Source organism: Notamacropus eugenii, chromosome 1 (assembly GCF_028372415.1).
Source record: "Notamacropus eugenii isolate mMacEug1 chromosome 1, mMacEug1.pri_v2, whole genome shotgun sequence".
Taxonomy (NCBI): domain Eukaryota; kingdom Metazoa; phylum Chordata; class Mammalia; order Diprotodontia; family Macropodidae; genus Notamacropus; species Notamacropus eugenii.
This window is the reverse complement of record NC_092872.1, coordinates 52,134,731-52,154,029: the sequence shown is the minus strand read 5'-3', so window position 1 is coordinate 52,154,029 and position 19,299 is coordinate 52,134,731. Positions and strand designations below refer to the sequence as shown.

The 19,299-nt window shown below is 35.1% G+C and overlaps 1 protein-coding gene across 6 annotated transcripts in view; it reads right to left on the bottom strand.

Moving 5' to 3' along the window:
• LMF1 (lipase maturation factor 1) overlaps positions 1 to 19,299 on the bottom strand; it is a 742,944-nt gene that overhangs the window by 633,923 nt on the left and 89,722 nt on the right. For 3 of the 6 annotated variants that reach the window (XM_072600855.1, XM_072600875.1, XM_072600865.1), the window contains exon 3: positions 1,925 to 1,935. The exons of the other annotated variants lie outside the window; for them this stretch is intronic. In XM_072600855.1, coding sequence (XP_072456956.1) covers positions 1,925 to 1,935 — 11 coding nt within the window. The remainder of the gene's footprint in view (positions 1 to 1,924; positions 1,936 to 19,299) is intronic. 6 annotated transcript variants of the gene reach the window in all.

Here is a 19,299-nt window from a genome sequence, read left to right as displayed (position 1 = left end):
ATAAATGTTCCTCTTCCTAAATAAGGGAATGGAACAGCAGCAGCTTTTACAAATGTCATTAAACAGGTGAAGAAAGACAGCTAGGGTAGTGGGAGAGGAAGTCCCTCTCCAACCACCAAAGTTTAAAATGTTCCAGAGTAACTTTGACAATAACTCCAAAATAACCCTGATTTTAATCATGTTTTCAAAGAGAAAGTTTCACCTCAGGGAGACTCTTACTTGTATATAATAGATGATGCTTAAGGAGCAGGAGGGCATATGACTATTAAACTCATTCCAAAACTAAACTAAACCAAATCGTAGAATCAAGGAATTTCAGAGTTGGAATGGACCTTAGAGGTCATCTAAGATAACCCATTCCTGAATAAGAATCCCATCTAACACATGCATCATTTATATTCTAGCCTTTCCTAAACAATACTAGTGAAAGGGATTCTACCACCATCTGCATCTCAGCCTATAAATATTTTTAACAGAAATTTTGCACTGGAATTCTTATCTTAAGAAATGGGAAAAAATAGGGCTATGGGGAGTGAATTTTTCTAATTATTTAAAATGACCACTGCAATTTAAGAATTCACTGAACTACGTAGATTCTATGTCTCTACACTAGTGCCCTGAAAGAGTTAATATTATATCCAAGGTGCCTCAGGCACTAGAAGAATTAGACTCATAAATATTAAACAACCACTACCATAATATTATTAAGTCTAATACTCCTTTCAGAAAGGGGAAGTGTATGGCAGGGATGGTGCAATAAAATCTACCAATATTACTAGGAACCTGCTCGTCCATCTGTCCCCCTCCCAAGGCAGACAGCTATATACTAGGAAGATTAGCAAAACTATTCAGAATAGAAGTCCCATAATAAAAGATGTAATTGATCCAAATAAAACACCGAGCTTTCCCTTTCTCTCCCTTGACCCCCAAGAAGCAAGTGGAGTTCTTAACTGAAGTGGGCATTTCTTTGGAATGATTCCTTCCTCCTATCTTTCAGAGGCCTAATAAGTTTCACACATGTACAAGAACACAAATGTTCATTGGTCTTCTAAGACCAAGACCAAAAAGTCTTCCATCTAAATTTGCATCATTAACAAGAGTACACCAAAACCCTTTCTAACAATTAAGCACAGTTCTCCTTTCTTCCAGCTTGCCTTCCCAGGATCTATCTACATGATATACCTACATGCTCTCTGAGCTGGTCCTACCTGCTCTATGTTTATTCAGAGCACATGTCTCTTATTAGACAGAGTAAATTAAAAAGTAGGTTTAAAAAACACAGATTTTACTCAACTGTGCTGAATATAGTATCAAGCTTAACCTTGGTCCAAATCTACTTGGGACCTAAATGCCCCACGCAAATTTTAGTTTTATGTTGAGAATTGTATGAGACTTAAATATGCTGTAGAAAGCTCACCAAGGTGTGTATAGATGAGATGTGCCTTTGTGATCCTTTTTATATGCATAAATGTGCATATCTCCTTTTCATGTACCCTAGAGAATCAAGTTGAATAATAATATCTGTGGATGTATTCATTATAATGTAATTGAACTGTCACTACTATGCCTACAAAAACCTTATTCTATTCCAGCAAGATGGAGACAGAATTTCTAGGCATTATAATGGATCTGAAAAATTCATGATTTCACACATCTGCATTAGCTGGTCATTCTCAGATGGGGGGCAGTGGGAGCTGGTGCCTGCCTAAATTAGGATTCCAAGGCTAAGCACCTAATATTATATTAAGGCATTACAATAGCTGAGTCTTTTAGAAGTTTAGAGTATATTAAAGAGTTGTTCACTAAAGTCTTTGAAAGGTAGTCGACTGAAAAACAATATATAAAAATCCTCTCAAGGTACATACCCCCAAAATAGATTGCCAGGTAAATTCCTGGAGATTGTTTTTATGAATTAATCACTTACCAAAAGCATACCTGAAAAAGAAACAGAAAAAAATACATTAAAATATGGTTTAACTTCACTTTTAAATCATTATTTTACATATTAGATTGACGTAAAAATTTGCCATGCCTAAGTAATATGCAAATAAAGTGACATTCCTATATATACTAAGCATGCTTTATTAGATTTTTACCACACATGGAAGTGACTGCTCAGGTCCACAGCTATAAGGCAAATGACGGAACAGTGTGTGTAGCTAGCACACCGATGACACAAAAAGACATCAGCTTCAGTTTATCCTTCACATGAAACAAACTCAGTTGCCTGTGTTTTGTATTTCCTACCCATCAGGGTGAACTGGAAATAGCCTCAGTTCCTACAAAAGAATCTCAAATATTAGAAATGAAAGGGACCTTACAGATCCTTCAGTCCCCCTAGTTAATCTATCTAATTAGATGAGAAAAGTCAGGCCCAGGGAGGTGAACTTGCTTTCTCTAAATCATAAAATTTGTAAATGGAAGAATCCAGATTCAAACCCAGGTCTTTCCTCTAAATGATATGGACTCAACTCCCTTCTCCCTCTTTTTGTTTTTTTTTTTTTAAAGATTTTCCTCTCTCTCCAATCTTCTTCTAGCTTTGACTTGTTTACTTACTTGGATGTTGGTCTGAAACACCAAACTATATTATTGATCTGTGGTATATCTATATTTGGGTAATGATGAGATAGGTTATCTACTATTAGGCTATAGGGCCTTTGAGGACATTCATTAAGTAAATGAATATTGTAACTGAATTCTTCTACTACACTACAAAATCGCTCAAAACTCTGAGACAGGATATTACATGTTAAATAGATATGAAAAACTTTCCAGAGTACATCACTAATATGTCTTTACTATTCTATTCTAGCTCAGACAATGACAAAGGGATTTAAATTAAAAGAATATGTTGATGTCATCTCAATTCTAATGACATTAGAAAAATCTGTGCCCTGTCAAATCTAATTAGAAAATTAGGCTTTCTCAGATGAAACTAAGGTTGCGTTAATTTACTTTTACATTGTTAGAATGGAAGGTGAGCAGCAAACTTTCAAAAGAATCAAAATGCCAAAAAAGATAAATGTTTCCAAGTCTCTGAATTTACAAAACAAAGCAAAGCAACACTACATATGGCCCAAGAACAGGAGACTAGCACACCTGTTACAAAGGACTGTATCTTTCATCTCTCTCAAGGATTTAACAAAGAACATACTCTTTTGATTCAAAAAATAATAATAATTTGGATGACCATGAAATAATGCTACATGCAATGGCTTGTAAAACATAAAACAACTTCCATACCTAATAAGGAAATGCATTGAACAGTGAAAGAGACAAGATAGTTTCAGAAGTATTTCATCAAACTTTAATCTCATAAAAACTGTGCCATTAGAAATAGACTTTTAAATTTTTAATCAGGGCAAACTGCCAGAGTACACAAATTTGTAAAATACCACTGCAGGTGACAAAACTAAACCCTACCATTTTTTAACTAAATTCTGCTCAAATGTAAATATCTTAGAAAAGTAATTAAGTGACACAGAACATTAAATTATTTTTCATCAGATTTTCTTGGAATTTTTCTACCTGTATGTTATTTCATAGCTTCACCTGCTTTGAGTTTTAAGTGACAAGACTGCTTGATATAAGATTTTTAAAATAAGCCTGGCGGATCCAATTATATGGGGGAGGGAAGAACTAAAGGGTCTTCATTATTTTTAGAGCTTTTGTTATATTATTTTTTCCAACAGCTGGAACTTGTTTTACAAGATGCTGTCTTTCATGGAGATTTTTTTTTAATTCCATAAGTCCATCTCTGTTCCTAAGAGCCTAAATTTTCTACCAAAATGGTCTATTTTAATAAATTACATCAAATTATTTTTAAAGACATGTTTTTGCTCCATATATCATTGGCTTAACTCTACCTGATTGGCAATTCATTAGGCTCTGCCATTCTGAAGGGGGCAAAAATAATCATGAAAGGGGGAGAATGTGCTGAAGGCTGGCAGAAATCCTGCTGGAAAATAGCCCACTTTTTAAACACCTAAGCAGTTTTCTGCTGTTTCAAGTATTTTATGTTACAGATTGAGCTTTTTATGTAAGGCTACTGGTTTTATAGAAAACCTTTGAGTGCAATGGGACGTTAAGTTTAAAATAATTTTCATTAAAATGGTATAACATAGAAATAGGTAATATGGAATTGTTCCCTCTCATTTCCAAAGTCATTACTTCTTCCAGTTATGGTACAGTCTAAATGTAAACTCACAAGAATTATTCTATTTTCTTGGCAGACATAAGGAACCCCCCGAGGCCTATTTAAGAAGCATGCAGCAAGGAATTAATAATAAATTGTTTTCTGACGTGTGTCTGTTGCTGATTACATCAATCAAGACTGAAGAACTTGTCATGTGATGACAGCCAAACACTTGTGAATTTATTTCTCTGAAGAAGCTCATGATGAAAAATGCCAAAGAAACAAAAGCAAATGGCTCTCTCAGTGACTAAATACAATCAGCAGGGCTTCTTACCTAGAGACTACTGGACTAACTGGGGCAGCAAGAAAGGTGAAAGGGGAACATTTTGTCAAAGCTCCTTTGCTTTTCTCTCCGCACACAAACTGAACTGAGTAGAAACATTTCATTAAGAAATGTTGTGAGGGTGTTGGGATGAAGGAGAGAGTAAATTCTTCTTTGTATTCCATATCCTTTCCTAGGAGAAAATAGTTTTCCATTTTGCAATAGTTCTTCAAGTCATATTCTGAATATGGATGGAGAAGGATCATATTAACAGAAGCATGAGGTGAAAGAGCCAGTGTTAGGAGTTAATTAAGTAGTGTCCTTGTACTAATATTCCAATTTTCATAGGTCCATGAGGGCTTTACGTAGACAGCTTTAATCTTGGAAACAGTCATTCAAGCAACTAGGAAAAGACAGACAATGAGCAACTTCAAAATACCAGACCTAGTAAACTAATAACAGCTTACCAGTGAAGCAGTACAGTATAACTATTGTATGGTACTTGCATTCTGGTTTTTTAAAGGTCTTGTCCAAAGTCCCTTCCAGTTCTAACAACATTCCATGACTACGTAAATTTTAATTTCTAATCTACTGTGGAGACAAGACTAACACATTAAATAGTTAGGGGGGCAATATAAGGCAAAATAAATTAAATGTTCAGTTTTATTGTACAGACTATAAATGCTGTAGAGTTCAGAGGAAAAAATGGAAACTAGGTGATATTGTGGATATTATAGTGCCATAATTAGTCAAGAAGACCCGAGTTCAAATTATGCCTCAAATCCCCTTACTACCTATACAACCCTGGATAAGTCACAACTCCTAGCCTCAACTTCCTCATCTGTAAATTGGAGATTATAATAGTACCTATCTCACAGGCTTGCTGTGAGAATCAAAAGAGATAACACATGTAAAGGGTTTTGCAAACCTTAAAAGCACTCTATAAATTCTAGCTATTATTAAACACTTAACTGTTCAAATCAACATGTGCTCCAGAAGTTAGTGACTTGGGCAATTATAAAGGAAAGAGAGGATTTATTTTAAGCAAGAACTATATGAGCAAAGGTAATGAACTGAGAATTGGTAATGAGAGACATTTCATGAGAGGGACAGAAAGTAGTATGATAAGTTAGAGGATCAGTTATCTCTGATCTTCACTAAGTCATTCTAGGTAAGTCACTTAACCTTGCTGAGATTGGGATTCTTCATACACACACAAAAAAAATACACACATACAAAACACTGGGTTTCTTCATACACTAAAAGGATAATATCACCTACCTCACTGGGTAGGTATGCAAATCTCAAAGTGCTATATTGTTAATTATCTTTTATTACATTCTTCTTGTTTTCTGATGGTGTTCAAATAGAAACAAGTCCAGAAGTCACTATCCTGCTATTATTTTTTTATATTTAATTTTTTGCAGATTATTTGACAAGTCAATGAAAAAGACTGCATTTTTTTTAGTAATTTAGTAAGTGTACTGGAATATAAGCTTGCTTATACTCAAACTGAAATTACTGTAATATTCAGACAACTCCAGAAGGAGATAAGATACACACATACTAATCCTGTTCTGCAATGGTTTTCATTTCTTCTGCTAGGTCTATATATTTTGAAATCTTTTCATTCTATGTAGTTTGGAAATAATAAACACTGAGTAAAATGATATCTGTGTAAAAAGTTGTTCTTAAGTCTTCAAGGATCATTGTTAGATCTGAGTACTTACAAGCAACAATTTCAGTCTCCAAAGAGGCTGACTCCAGTACAGTCAGACGAATTCTTAAAGATAAATTAGGGTTTATATTTGTAGTAGTATGATTTGTCATCTGTTAGTTTATAAAGTGGGGAGACCTTCTGGCATATAATTCTAGCCAAATGAATGTGTTTTTCAAAGAATCTGATAGATACTATATTATTGAAACTTGAGGTAAAGTTTGTATAAACAGTTAATTTTTTTGTTTATTTTTTCATTTTCCTTTATTAAAATTAACTTGATTTGTTTTCAGTTCATGAACATTTAAGCACTTTTAGTGGTAGCAAAGCTCGGGAACAAAGTAGATGCCCACCAACTGGGTAATGGCCAAACAAATTATAGTACTTGAATGCAATAGAATAGTATGGTTCTGTAGCAAATAAATTGTACTGAATCTTATTCAAAGATTGTACTAAGAGTACAAAGTGATCTTTTACAAAGAGTACAAAAAAGTATAGAAAGACTTAAGTGAACTAATGCAAAAGGAAATAAGTAGAACCAAACAAGTAACATGCTCAATGACTGTAACAATGTAAATGGAAACTAATAACTACAGAACAATCAAAAAGAATGTCACAAAATTACAACGAACAAGTTTGATCACAAAGAAGAAATATGAGAAAACATTTCCTCCAACTACTTTGCAAAGTATGATGCAATGTAGATCATTGCATATACTGTCAGATTTTTTCAATGTATTGATTGGTTTTGCTGATTTTTTCTCCTCTTTTCATTTTTTTTCTCTTGACAAAAATTCCTTGTTATATGAAATGCCTCTCTTGAAGGATAGAGGTACAAGTCAAAAATAAAGGTTATGTTAAAAATAAAGGATCAATAAAATTATTTTTAAATTAACAAGCATTTTTTCTTCCAACCTTACCTATTAAAAAAAAAGAAAATTTGCAAAAAAAAAAAAAAATAGGCACAGTGAAGGAAAAAAAGAATTATAAATTGGTCAAGTCCCAAAAATATATATTTTATTCTGCACCTTTAGTCCAGAATCAAGTTCTCTGTCAATGAAGCAGGTACCATGTTTTATCATCTGTCTTCTGAAATTGTGGTTGGTCATTGCACTGATCAGAATTCTTAAATCTTTCACAATTGTCTTTGTTCACAATGCTGTAGTAGTAAAATTGTTTTTATTTACAATACAGTAATTTCTAGTGAGTACAACTCATAAACTTCCTTTAATTAAGTCCCTAATCTTTGTACACATCATGAATTACTATTACTGACTGAATGGTTTGGTAATGTCCTCAGATGCATTATTTTTTTAATAAAAATGTGCTTTAAAAGTTATAACTTTGGAAAGCTAGTCTTAGTATAAGATATTCAGCCTTCTCATGGATAGCCTTATGTTCAATGTATCTTGCCTAGCTAGAGAAGACATATTGCCCTCATCCAAATATTCAAACTGACTTCCAGAATCAAACTCAAAGCTTTGGGTCACTATCCTTCCTTGGCACACACTACATTTTACATTTTCATGTCACTGGGGAAAGTTTTCATGAAGTGATGTAACAGTCGATGTGACTGTCAGTGGAGATACATAACTTGAAGTCATCCATAGTCAACAAGTAATTAATACATTTCAACATGACTCTTTAAGCCTTGAAAATCATGTTCAGTCTATTCAGGAGTGATGATAATTGATTTAGCATAAGGCAGAACCATAGCATGCTTAAATGATCTCTCCAGAAAAATAAACAATTTTTCTCCAGATTATTGTGTAAACAGTGTATTTTAGAGAACAGTTTCCCATGCTTATGATACTTGTATCTATTTTATGTATTTGTAGTACATGTTTTTAATCATCATTTTCTCATATTTTTCAATGCAATTCAGATAGAAAATCTCCTAGGACAAGTTACTATTCTGCTGTTCTTATTTTATAGTTATTATTTCATGGATTATATTCCGTAGGTGAATAAAGTGATTGCTTTTTTTAGCTGAATGACAGTATAAGGAAATAAGCTCATCCTCTGTAAGCCTACCAAAAGCATTCCTGGTACAACTCCAGTAGCAGACAGGACAACAGAGACAATACGTACTTTATCCTGTTTCCATGTGATTTTTATCTCCTCTGCTACATCTCTATATTTTGAAAACCATTTTTCCCATGTAGCTTGAAGAGTATGAGTACTTTAGTAACATTTATGCCAATAAAAGATCTGTTCTTAAATTTTTATGAATTGTGGCATAACAATTGTGGGCAACAATTCAGTCTGTGATAATGACTTAATTTCAAATCAGTTTCATGGGTTAAGTCCTCCACAAGATCTTGAGGTCTATATTTCCAGAATAATTTGTCAGCCCATGAAAAAGAGCAAGCCTTCCATGAAGCTTAGTTATGCCTTGTTAGATATTTCATAGGTGCTAAATTTTAACATCCTGCATTAATGGTATGCATAATTTCTATCATTTTATTGACATAATTTATATTGATCACTTAGTCCAGAATTCTTAAGGATAACCCTTCTGTAATTTCTGGTGGAATGATCTGGTTTTGAATTGCTATCACCAATCCATCCCATTTTCAGAAACACAACTGTATGAATCACTTATTTGTTTAACACTTGTCAATATATCATTGGCTTAGTTCATGAAGATGTCACCCAAGGAGGGTCTTTTTATTACATTCTTGGATCTTAGTGACTTCAAATATTCTACCTAGAGGTAAACTACTTTTGGTTACTTCACTTTCTAATTAAGTCTCTAAACAGTATCCTCATGGTTGACAAATTTTGACTAAAGGAGATCAAGATATTTGTAAATATTACTTTCATTCAATAGTTCCAATATAACCTTCAGATTCAAGCTTAAAGATTTGAGTTTCTCTTCCCTTAGAAAAAATGATGGGTTTAAAGTGTCTTCCTAAAAAAAAAAAAAAAGAAGTCACATTTTACGTCACTTGTCCTTGACATTATGGTGTTTGGAGTATAATGTATAACGTATAATGGCTTTCCATGTAGACATCAAATGCTCTAGTATTCTCATTATGTTTGGATCTATTTTTTAAATCGGTAGAAAGTGAATATGCCAATAAGTGCAGAACTGAGCCAAAGACTTTGTGATAAGCATCAAAGGAAGTACAAATGTATTCTTTTTCATGGCTTTTTTTTTCCTTTTGCTCTGTTTCTTCTTTCACAACTACGACTAATATGGAAATATGTTTTACATGATAGCACATGTATAACCTATATCAAATTGCCACTATTTTCAGAAGAATGAATGCTAAAACTGTCTTGACAGGTAATTGGGAAAAAATAAAATACTATTAAAAAGAAAAAAAAAATGAAACCCATTTTGATCAGAAAGCAAAAAAACAAAAACATACAATTATGACCTCTTTGAAGGCAAGGACTGTCTTCTGCCTCTTTCTGTAACCCCAGCAATTAACAGTGTCTGGTACGTAGTAAGCACTTACTAAATGTTTATTGTCTGATTGACTGATATGGCCCTAGTGAAAAAGGCATCAAACATCTTTATTTCTTCTTATGAAATCTTTATCAATTTCTGATTTTAGCAGTTTTTCAATTTCATCTTTTATTTCATCCAATTTAGGGTTATGATTACCTGGCATTGGTTGGCAATATACTATGTTGTGGCTTGGAGATGAGGGCACCAATGACTAAAAGAATTATGAAGCCCTTGCCTGTAATTAGTGAGGCCTGTTTCCAATTTTGTTATAATATATAAGCAAAATATTCATATCTTCATTCCATTTTGTGACCATTCATGGTTCATCCACTTAGGTCAGTACATCTCTAATGAAGCAATTCCATCAAGAGACATATTTTTGATGTATCTTGATTTTTAGTGGTACCAGAAAACAAAAGCACACTTATGCTACTCTCCTCTGTTAAGCTGGTCATTAAGATAGTTTTTAATAGAGTCACTTGCATGCCTATGCCAGCTTGTCTATTTTTTAGATTCAACAAGTTCAATCTCATCACATTGTCCAGGGTGCTAACCTGGGAAATATTTAATAACTAGTATGGTGATTAAGAGTTAAAAAAGTAGCTCTCTCAGAAAAAAATTCACTCAAGATCTTTTTTTAGTTTAATCTGCATTATTAACATTTTCTCCAATATATTCTAAAATCTAGACAACAAAAAAAAGAATAAATCAAGCCCTGATTTGTAACATTTGTCAATCTCCAGGGCAAAAATGCTCACCCTGTAAATAATTTATATATAAAGGCTGACACTATAAGCAAACTAGGAGAGCAAGGAATTGCAAAATGGATAAATTTGATTACATTAAATTGAAAAGTTTTTTGCACAAAGTCAACACAACCAAGATTAGAAGGGAAACAGAAAGCTGGGAAACAATTTTCACAACTAGTGTCTCTACTAAAGGCCTTATTTCTAAAATATATAGAGAAGTGAGTCAAATTTTTAAGAATACAAGTCATTCCCCAATTGGTAAATGGGCAAAGGACATGAACAAGCAGTTTTCAGATGAAGAAATTAAAGCAATCTACAGTCATAAGAAAAAATGCTCTAAATCACTACTGACTGGAAAAATGCAAAACAAAACAACTCTGAGGTACTACCTTATATCTATCAGACTGGCTAACATGACAAAACAGGAAAATGATAAATGTTGGAGAAGATGTGGGAAAACTGAAACACTAACGCATTGTTGGTGGAGTTGTGAACTAATTTAAGCATTCTGGAGAACAATTTGGAACTATGCCCAAACGGTTATAAAATTGTGCATCTATCCTTTGACTCAACAATACCACTTCTAGGTTTGTATTCCAAAGAGATCAAAAAATGGGAGAAGGACTCACATGTGCAAAAACAGCTCTTTTTGTGGTAGCCAAGAACTGGAAACTGAGGGGATGCCTATCAGGGAAATGGCTGAACAAGTCGTGGTATATGAATGTGATGGAATACTACTGTTCCACAAGAAATGATGAACAGGCCAACTTCAGAAAAACCTGGAAGACTCACATAAACTAAGGATGACCGAAGTGAGCAGAACCAGGAGAACACTGTACACAGTAACAGTAACATTGTGCGATGACCAGCTTTGATACGCTTACATCTTCTTAGCAATGCATAGATCTAAGACAACTCCAAAAGACTCATGGTAGAAAATGCTGTGAAGAAACTATGGAGTATGAATGCAGGTCAAAGCATACTATTTGCTCTCTTTTTATTGTTGTTGTCTCTTCTTTCTCATGATTCCTCCTATTGGTTCTAATTCTTCTGCACAACATGAATAATGTGAAAATATGTTTAATGTGAATGTATATGTACAGTCTATATTAGACTGCATGTTGTCTTGGAGTGGAGGAGGGAGGGAAAGAAAATCTGGACCTCAAAATCTTATGGAAATGAATATTGAAAACTAAAAATAAATAAACCTTTTTTTAAAAAATTTAAATTAAAAAAAAATTTTAAATGCTCACCCTGAAAATTTAACAATCAACTCTTGAGTCTATTTCAGCTAGCTTCAGCACACCCCTGGTGCTAACCATATCAGTAGGATCACCAGGGCTCAAGTGGTCAGTTTTCAGAGTTCTCCAAAGGTCCTCAAAAATTCCATATAGTCTCAAAACACAGAGTGCCAACTATAAATCACCTTGGCTGACATTTCCTAACCTATTTCCTCCCCTAGCCTTTATGAGTGAGAAGCTGGGCTCATTATTATATTACTATTATTACTGGTCTAAAATTACTACAGGGACAACTAGCACAGAAGATACACATTACAGACTGGTGGAAAATAAAAACATTGGTTTTTCATGATCATTAAAACAAAGCCAATTACTCATTACAACAATCTGAAAAGAGGAAAAACAAAATATAGTAAAATTTAGGTTTATCTAAGAATCAACCTTTTTTGATACCCTCAGGAATTCTGAATGACTCAGAACCTAGAAAAAGATAAAGAAAAAGTGTCTACAGAAACAAAAGAATATTTGAACAGTAAGCAGGGATGAAAAAAAGTAGAGAAGAACTAGACCAGAAAATCATGCCCAATTCAACATAAATGTTTAACTCACTGAAAAGAAACAAGGAAACCCTGAGGAATGCCTGTAAAGGTCTAGTTTTTTCACACACATATACACCTCTAAAAATGGTTCATCATAGTAGAAGAATGATGGGGCAATATCTCCAACAGAAAAGAAGAGAAGCAGAAATGAAGAGAAGAGAACAGAATAATTGCACAGGGTGAGGAGGGAAGGAACTTGGTGGTATCAGTAACAAACTAAGTCATTTAGCTCTATGTTCCATCTATTTGAATCTCAGCTAAACTAATAGCAACTTAGAAGCATTTAAGACTGAAAAGTATAAAGGAAAAGCAGTCACAAATAACCTAATGAAATCAAAATATCTTTTTCAGTACTTATCACCCTTCATTTCTCTGTAAGACCTGGAACCACAGATCACACAATTCTTCCAGAAACTCTCTTCTTTTTTTTTTTTTTTTACCTGAAACTACACTATCCTGATTCTCTCTTCTACTTCAATGATAACTCAAGTCTCATGCATTAGTTTCCCTTATTCTTCCAGTCTACTAAATATGGTTACCTTCAAAACTCTGCTCTTGACTACATTTTCTCTATTTTTCTACACTATGAAAAATTCATATACTTTCAAGGATTCATTGTTTACTGCTATGCCAGTGACCTCCAAATCTATATCCCTATCCTTGACCTTTCCCCCAAATTCTAATACCAAACTTCCAAATGTCTGCTGGACATTTCCATTTATAGGTCCTACAACATTTCAAGTTCAGTTTTATCTGTATCAAACTCATCATCTTCCTAACAAAAGCAACCATACCTCTCCTGACTTTCATATTTAGGTAAACATTCTTAGTTCTACCGATCATCAAGATTCAGAACTTCAGATCCATCCTCATCTCTTCCCACTATTTTGCCCCATACATCTAAGTGGTGACCAAAACTCTTTCTCATTAATGTTCTTAGACAACTGTGAGACAGTACTCTTTGGAGATCAGGGATTCATTAAAACTTGTGAAAGTCATTCCTGTTACTGAAAGGCAAAAGAGCTCAGTATGCTTTGGGAGTCAAAAAATTGCAGCTCAATCTCAGCTCTGACATTTACTAGCAATGTGACTTCGGGCAAGTCATCCTCATCTGCAAAATGGGGATGATAAAATTTGAACTGCTTAGCTCATAGGGTTATTAGAAAAGCATTTCATAAACCTTAGAGCAATAAATAAATGTGAGTTATTACTAGTGTTAAGATGGTAGCAAAGTACTGGCTACTGGAACAAAAGAAGATATTAAGAATTAAAAATTGATGCTCCCCTATAATCTTTGAAAATTTCTGTGCTACATGGCCCAGAAGAATTCATTCTACTAAAAAAAATGAACTAACTTACCTATGGCCTATTGTCTAATGGATCTGCTTTGTATTACTTGATAAGTGTTAACTGTATAGTTCATGGGAACAGATTCAGAGTAGATCAATAAGAACTTCAGTAGCACATGTAAGAAGATCATGTAAGGATTTATGAATACCTGATTAACTGAAACTTTCTCCTTGTTGTGTAATTATATGTGTAATTTTTGTCTGATAATATGTGTCAGACATTTTTTAGGAGTAAACTGATAAAGAAAAAATAATATTTAAAATAAGGTAAATGCTACATCCTCCTGTGCATTTCTTTGACAAATTCAAGTATGTTTACCTGCAAGGTTAACAGTTTAACCAATGATTCAGCAGAACCATTTTCCTTTAAGAAAAATAGATTTGCAAAGCATTATTAGGCCGAAGTATGGGGGTAGGTAACATCTCTGACAGCTGGTTTTGGTTGTTGCCAAGCCTCAGTATTCCACAGCGGTCACAAGGGAAGGAAATAAGCTAGAATTGTAGTAAACGAAACCACTTGTCTGCTTTCTGGATTCACTTTCTTGTGGTCACAGATCTCTAAAAACTGGGATCCTGAGCTCTGTAATTACAATGTCCACATTTAAAAGGAGGGAAAGAGAATAACAAAAATATGGGCTCGAAGGAAGTTTCTTCTCCTGATGAATACTTGGTGAGAAGAGGCAGAAGAGGCAGGAAAGGTTGGGGGAAAAAATAAAAGCAAAGCATTCTAGCAAGCTGAGAACTAAAACTCAATGTAATAGTGTTCTTTTAAGTCTTTTCCTGCATGTGGATTCTGTGAGACTACTGACTTGAAGCTTTTATATTATATTTTCATAGCATTATGGATATGGAGTAACAAAAATTATTTTACAGTGTCAACAACTAAACTGTACTTTTCTAAACTTTTTGCCCTGACAGTACCAAGCAGAATTAGTTAAAAATCATCCGAAAATTGAATTATGCAATTGAAGACTAACTTAAGCCAGGTCTTCTGTCTCTGTTCATTTCCAAAGCTAAAAGTCATTATGAAACCTGGCTTATGAGATGCAAAAGTAGCCAGTTTCAAATTAAATTTGCTTTGGTTCAATCATTGCAGTGCCAAAACCAGAATTTATGTGGTAACTCACAGAATCCTACTTTCAAATTACTCTGTTCCACAATATGACTCTGAATCAGCGAGTACCCCAGCAGCTTTGATCTAGGCATTAGTTGGACTCTCCTCCCCTCAATTAAAGCATGTGTTCATGTAGCTATAATCAAATCCTCCAAAAAACTGAAAGACTCCCCTGAGAACCATCCATCAAAATCTTGCTGAGTCCATCTACAGCACTAAAAGGGCTGGGTTTATAGTGACTACAGGCTGCTTTAACTCTACTCAGTTGAAAGAACTCAGGATTTTCACAAGTGGGGCATCAATCTCTACATGTAGAACATGGACAAACAAAACTGAGTTCTAGTTGTACTTTGGATAGGTGTACTCAATATTTTAAGTGACTTGACTATTGTGGGCATTCCCCCTTCACTAATACCAACTGCAATCCGTACAATTTAATAGTTAATCTTTGAGAACTCCCATAGGTGAAAATTTCATCACAGTTTGACCAACCTAGTGATGAACCTCTCTGAATTTGGCTTGTCTGACATTCATATGAGAAGCACTCAGTCCATCACTATGCCTTGCCAGCTTGGTTAGACCTACCAGAACAGAACCTGCACTCCAAACTGTTGGAATAGCCTTCAAGAATCCAGAAGTGCTCCAACACAAGAATGACGCAGAGTAGGACTTTGGTAGACAAAACTGTTATATCAGGAACAAACTTTTTCCACATGATATTAGAATAAACACCACTTCCTGGTATAACAGATTCTGATAAAGTCTAAATGTTGTGGTTTATCTATTGTTGCCAATAAAATGGGCATAATTAACATAAGAGAAATAACTCAACTTCAAGAGAGAATACTATAAAAATCATAACAAAAATTAAAAGAAAATGCTATGGACTTCAGAGGAGAAAGAAAGAAAAATAAAGAACATATCTATGAATCTGTAAGATAAAACATAAAGTTTAACCATAGATCAAATTCTAATCTTTCCTTTAGATAATAAATCATTTTTTCTAAATAAGGAAGATAGGTAGAAGGTAGATTCATGCACAGAATTCTACATACATAAAAAATTAAGAGTTAACTACGTATCTATAGTTTTAAAAATTTTCTCCAGAGATAAAATCTGACTACAAGTTAAATTCTTATGAGTCTTTTCAGGTAATGAATTGCTCATTCATTTTTAATAAATTAAAAATTAACACATTTTTGTCCATACTTAGTTTAAAAATCAATGCATTTTTATTCATAGCTAACTTGTGGACACATGAAAAGTTACACAAATAAAAAAATTATTTCTAAAGCCTATTATCCTGCCTTGTATGTAGAGATCAGTAAAGTCTTTTCAAAATATATATGAAATGTTCAAAAGATAAGTGATTTCTTCAATTTATGGAACTCCATATGTGAAAATATCCTCAATAATTCAGGGTCATCCAGTTTACAACTTACTAGATAAGTCCTAGGCAGTTACATAAGATAGGACAATTACAGTAATATATGGTCATAATAAATATAATATTACATTAACTTAAAAAGCAAACTCCCATTTCCCAGCAACCCTCCCACTCCAACCTCAATTATCTTTGTTAAGTAGTAACCTCAGTCAGAAAGCTATTTTATTCTATATGTGCTTTACTTTGTCAGTCGTCCTAAGGAATTTCTTTGTTGCTATTTAAAATCGCTACATATCATTCTCTTTCTCTTCTTTACTTCCCTGATTCTCCTCCTCTCCCCACCCCCAAAAAAAAATAAGAAAAGAAAAGATTATCTATAGAAACTGAAACCTAAAATAGAAGGATCTCAGGGGTTGGAGATAGAATTTGAATTAAGGACTGCCAGACTCCTAACTCTATCACTCTACTTATTATACCATGTTACCTCTCTCTCTTAGACTATGTAAGGAAAGAAAAATAATTGCAGAGGTAACGCTAGAACAGGATTTCTTAAACTTTTTTCCACAGGGGACTCCCTATCAGTGCTTCTTAAAAAACAACCACTACCAGAGAAAGTGAGTTCACTTATTCATATTCTACAACCCAGTGATACCATTGCTGGGTATTTTTCATCCAAGAAAATCAAAGATAACGAAGAAATGTTCCCACGTAAACAAACATCTTTATATCAATACTTTTTGTGGGAGCAAGAAACTTGAATCAAAGTGAGTGCCCATTGAGGACTGTTGAAAGATATTCTGGTATGTGAATGTGACAAAATATTAAGTACGATAAAACTTATGAATATGAAGAATTCAGAGAAACTTGAGAAGACTTGTGTGATCCAACACAGCAAAGAAAGCAAAACCAAGAGAACAGTATACACAACTGCCATGATAGTGTAAAGGGAAAGAAGACCAAAAGATACGAGAATTCAGATCAATGCATTAACTATCTTGGCTTCAAAGCAATATCGAAGAGATGTATGTATACCTTCTTTATTTTGGTAGATTTATAGCAAACGACAGGTACAGAATGAAGTACATGCTATCAAAAAAGCCAATGTGTTGGTCTGTTTTACTTAAATGTCCTTTTCTCATAAGAGAAGACAAGGGATGGAGCAACTGGGAAATGACAGTGATATGAACTTTTATAAAAAAGCAATTGGGGGGGCGGAGCCAAGATGGCGGAGTAGAAAGACGCACATACACATAGCTCCGAACCCACAACCCATAGAACAACTACAAAGAAGTAACTCACGGCAAATTCTGCACCCAGAGGCCACAGAACATTGGAGCGAGGGAGATTTCTGTTCCGGAGAGACCTGCAAACCTCTCGCAAAAGGTCCTTCGCGCTGCGGACTGGGCGCCGGGACTGGGAGCTGAGTACAGCCCTGCCACGGCCGCGGCACCAAGAGGAACAGATCCGAGCGGGCTTCAGGGACGGGATCTCCAGCGGCCGCACAAGTACCTCCACCCACAGGTGACGGGGGTCGGTGAGAGAGTCTCTTTGGCGGGTCGAGGGGGGAGTGGGGTGCCCCCATGGCTCAGGCCCCCTCGGGAGACAGAAGCTGAGGGGCGGCGGCAGACCAGGGCTCCCCAAGCAGGCAGGAGCCTGGATCCATTGTTGAAGGTCTGTGCATAAACTCCCTGAGGGAACTGAGCCTGAGAGGCGGCCCTGCCCTGACCTGAGCATCTGAACTTAATCTCACACTGAATAGCAGCCCTGCCCCCGCCCAAAGCCCTGAGGCTGGAAGCAGCATTTGAATCTCAGACCCCAAATGCTGGCTGGGAGGATCAGGAGGCGAGGTGGGTGTGAGGAAAATATTCAGAGGTCAAGTCACTGGCTGGGAAAATGCCCAGAAAAGGGAAAAGAAATAAGACTATAGAAGGTTACTTTCTTGGGGAACAGGCATTTCCTCCCTTCCTTTCTGATGAGGAAGAACAATGCTTACCATCAGGCAAAGACACAGAAATCAAGGCTTCTGTGTCCCAGCCCACCCATTGGGCTCAGGCCATGGAAGAGCTCAAAAAGAATTTTGAAAATCAAGTTAGAGAGGTGGAGGAAAAGCTGGGAAGAGAAATGAGAGACATGAAGTCAAAGCATGAACAGCAAATCAGCTCCCTGCTAAAGGAGACCCAAAAAAATGTTGAAGAAAATAACACCTTGAAAACTAGCCTAACTCAATTGGCAAAAGAGGTTCAAAAAGCCAATGAGGAGAAGAATGCTTTCAAAAGCAGAATTAGCCAAATGGAAAAGGAGATTCAAAAGCTCACTGAAGAAAATAGTTCTTTCAAAATTAGAATGGCACAGATGGAGGCTAAGGACTTTATGAGAAAGCAAGAAATCACAGAACAAAGAGAGAAGAATGGAAAAATGGAAGATAATGTGAAATATCTCATTGGAAAAACAACTGACCTGGAAAATAGATCCAGGAGAGACAATTTAAAAATTATGGGACTACCTGAAAGCCATGATCAAAAGAAGAGCCTAGACATCATCTTTCATGAAATTATCAAGGAAAACTGCCCTGAGATTCTAGAACCAGAGGGCAAAATAAGTATTCAAGGAATCCACAGATCACCACCTGAAAGAGATCCAAAAAGAGAAACTCCTAGGAACATTGTGGCCAAATTCCAGAGTTCCCAGGTCAAGGAGAAAATACTGCAAGCAGCTAGAAAGAAACAATTCAAGTATTGTGGAAATACAATCAGGATAACACAAGATCTAGCAGCTTCTACATTAAGGGATGGAAGGGCATGGAATAGGATATTCCAGAAGTCAAAGGAACTAGGACTAAAACCAAGAATCACCTACCCAGCAAAACTGAGTATAATACTTCAGGGGAAAAATTGGTCTTTCAATGAAATCGAGGATTTTCAAGCATTCTTGATGAAAAGACCAGAGCTGAAAAGAAAATTTGACTTCCAAACACAAGAATGAAGAGAACCATGAAAAGGTGAACAGCAAGGAGAAGTCATAAAGGACTTACTAAAGTTGAACTGTTTACATTCCTACATGGAAAGACAATATTTGTAACTCTTGAAACATTTCAGTATCTGGGTACTGGGTGGGATTACACACACACACATACATAGAGACAGAGTGCACAGAGTGAATTGAAGAGGATGGGATCATATCTTAAAAAAAAATGAAATCAAGCAGTGAGAGAGAAAGATATTGGGAG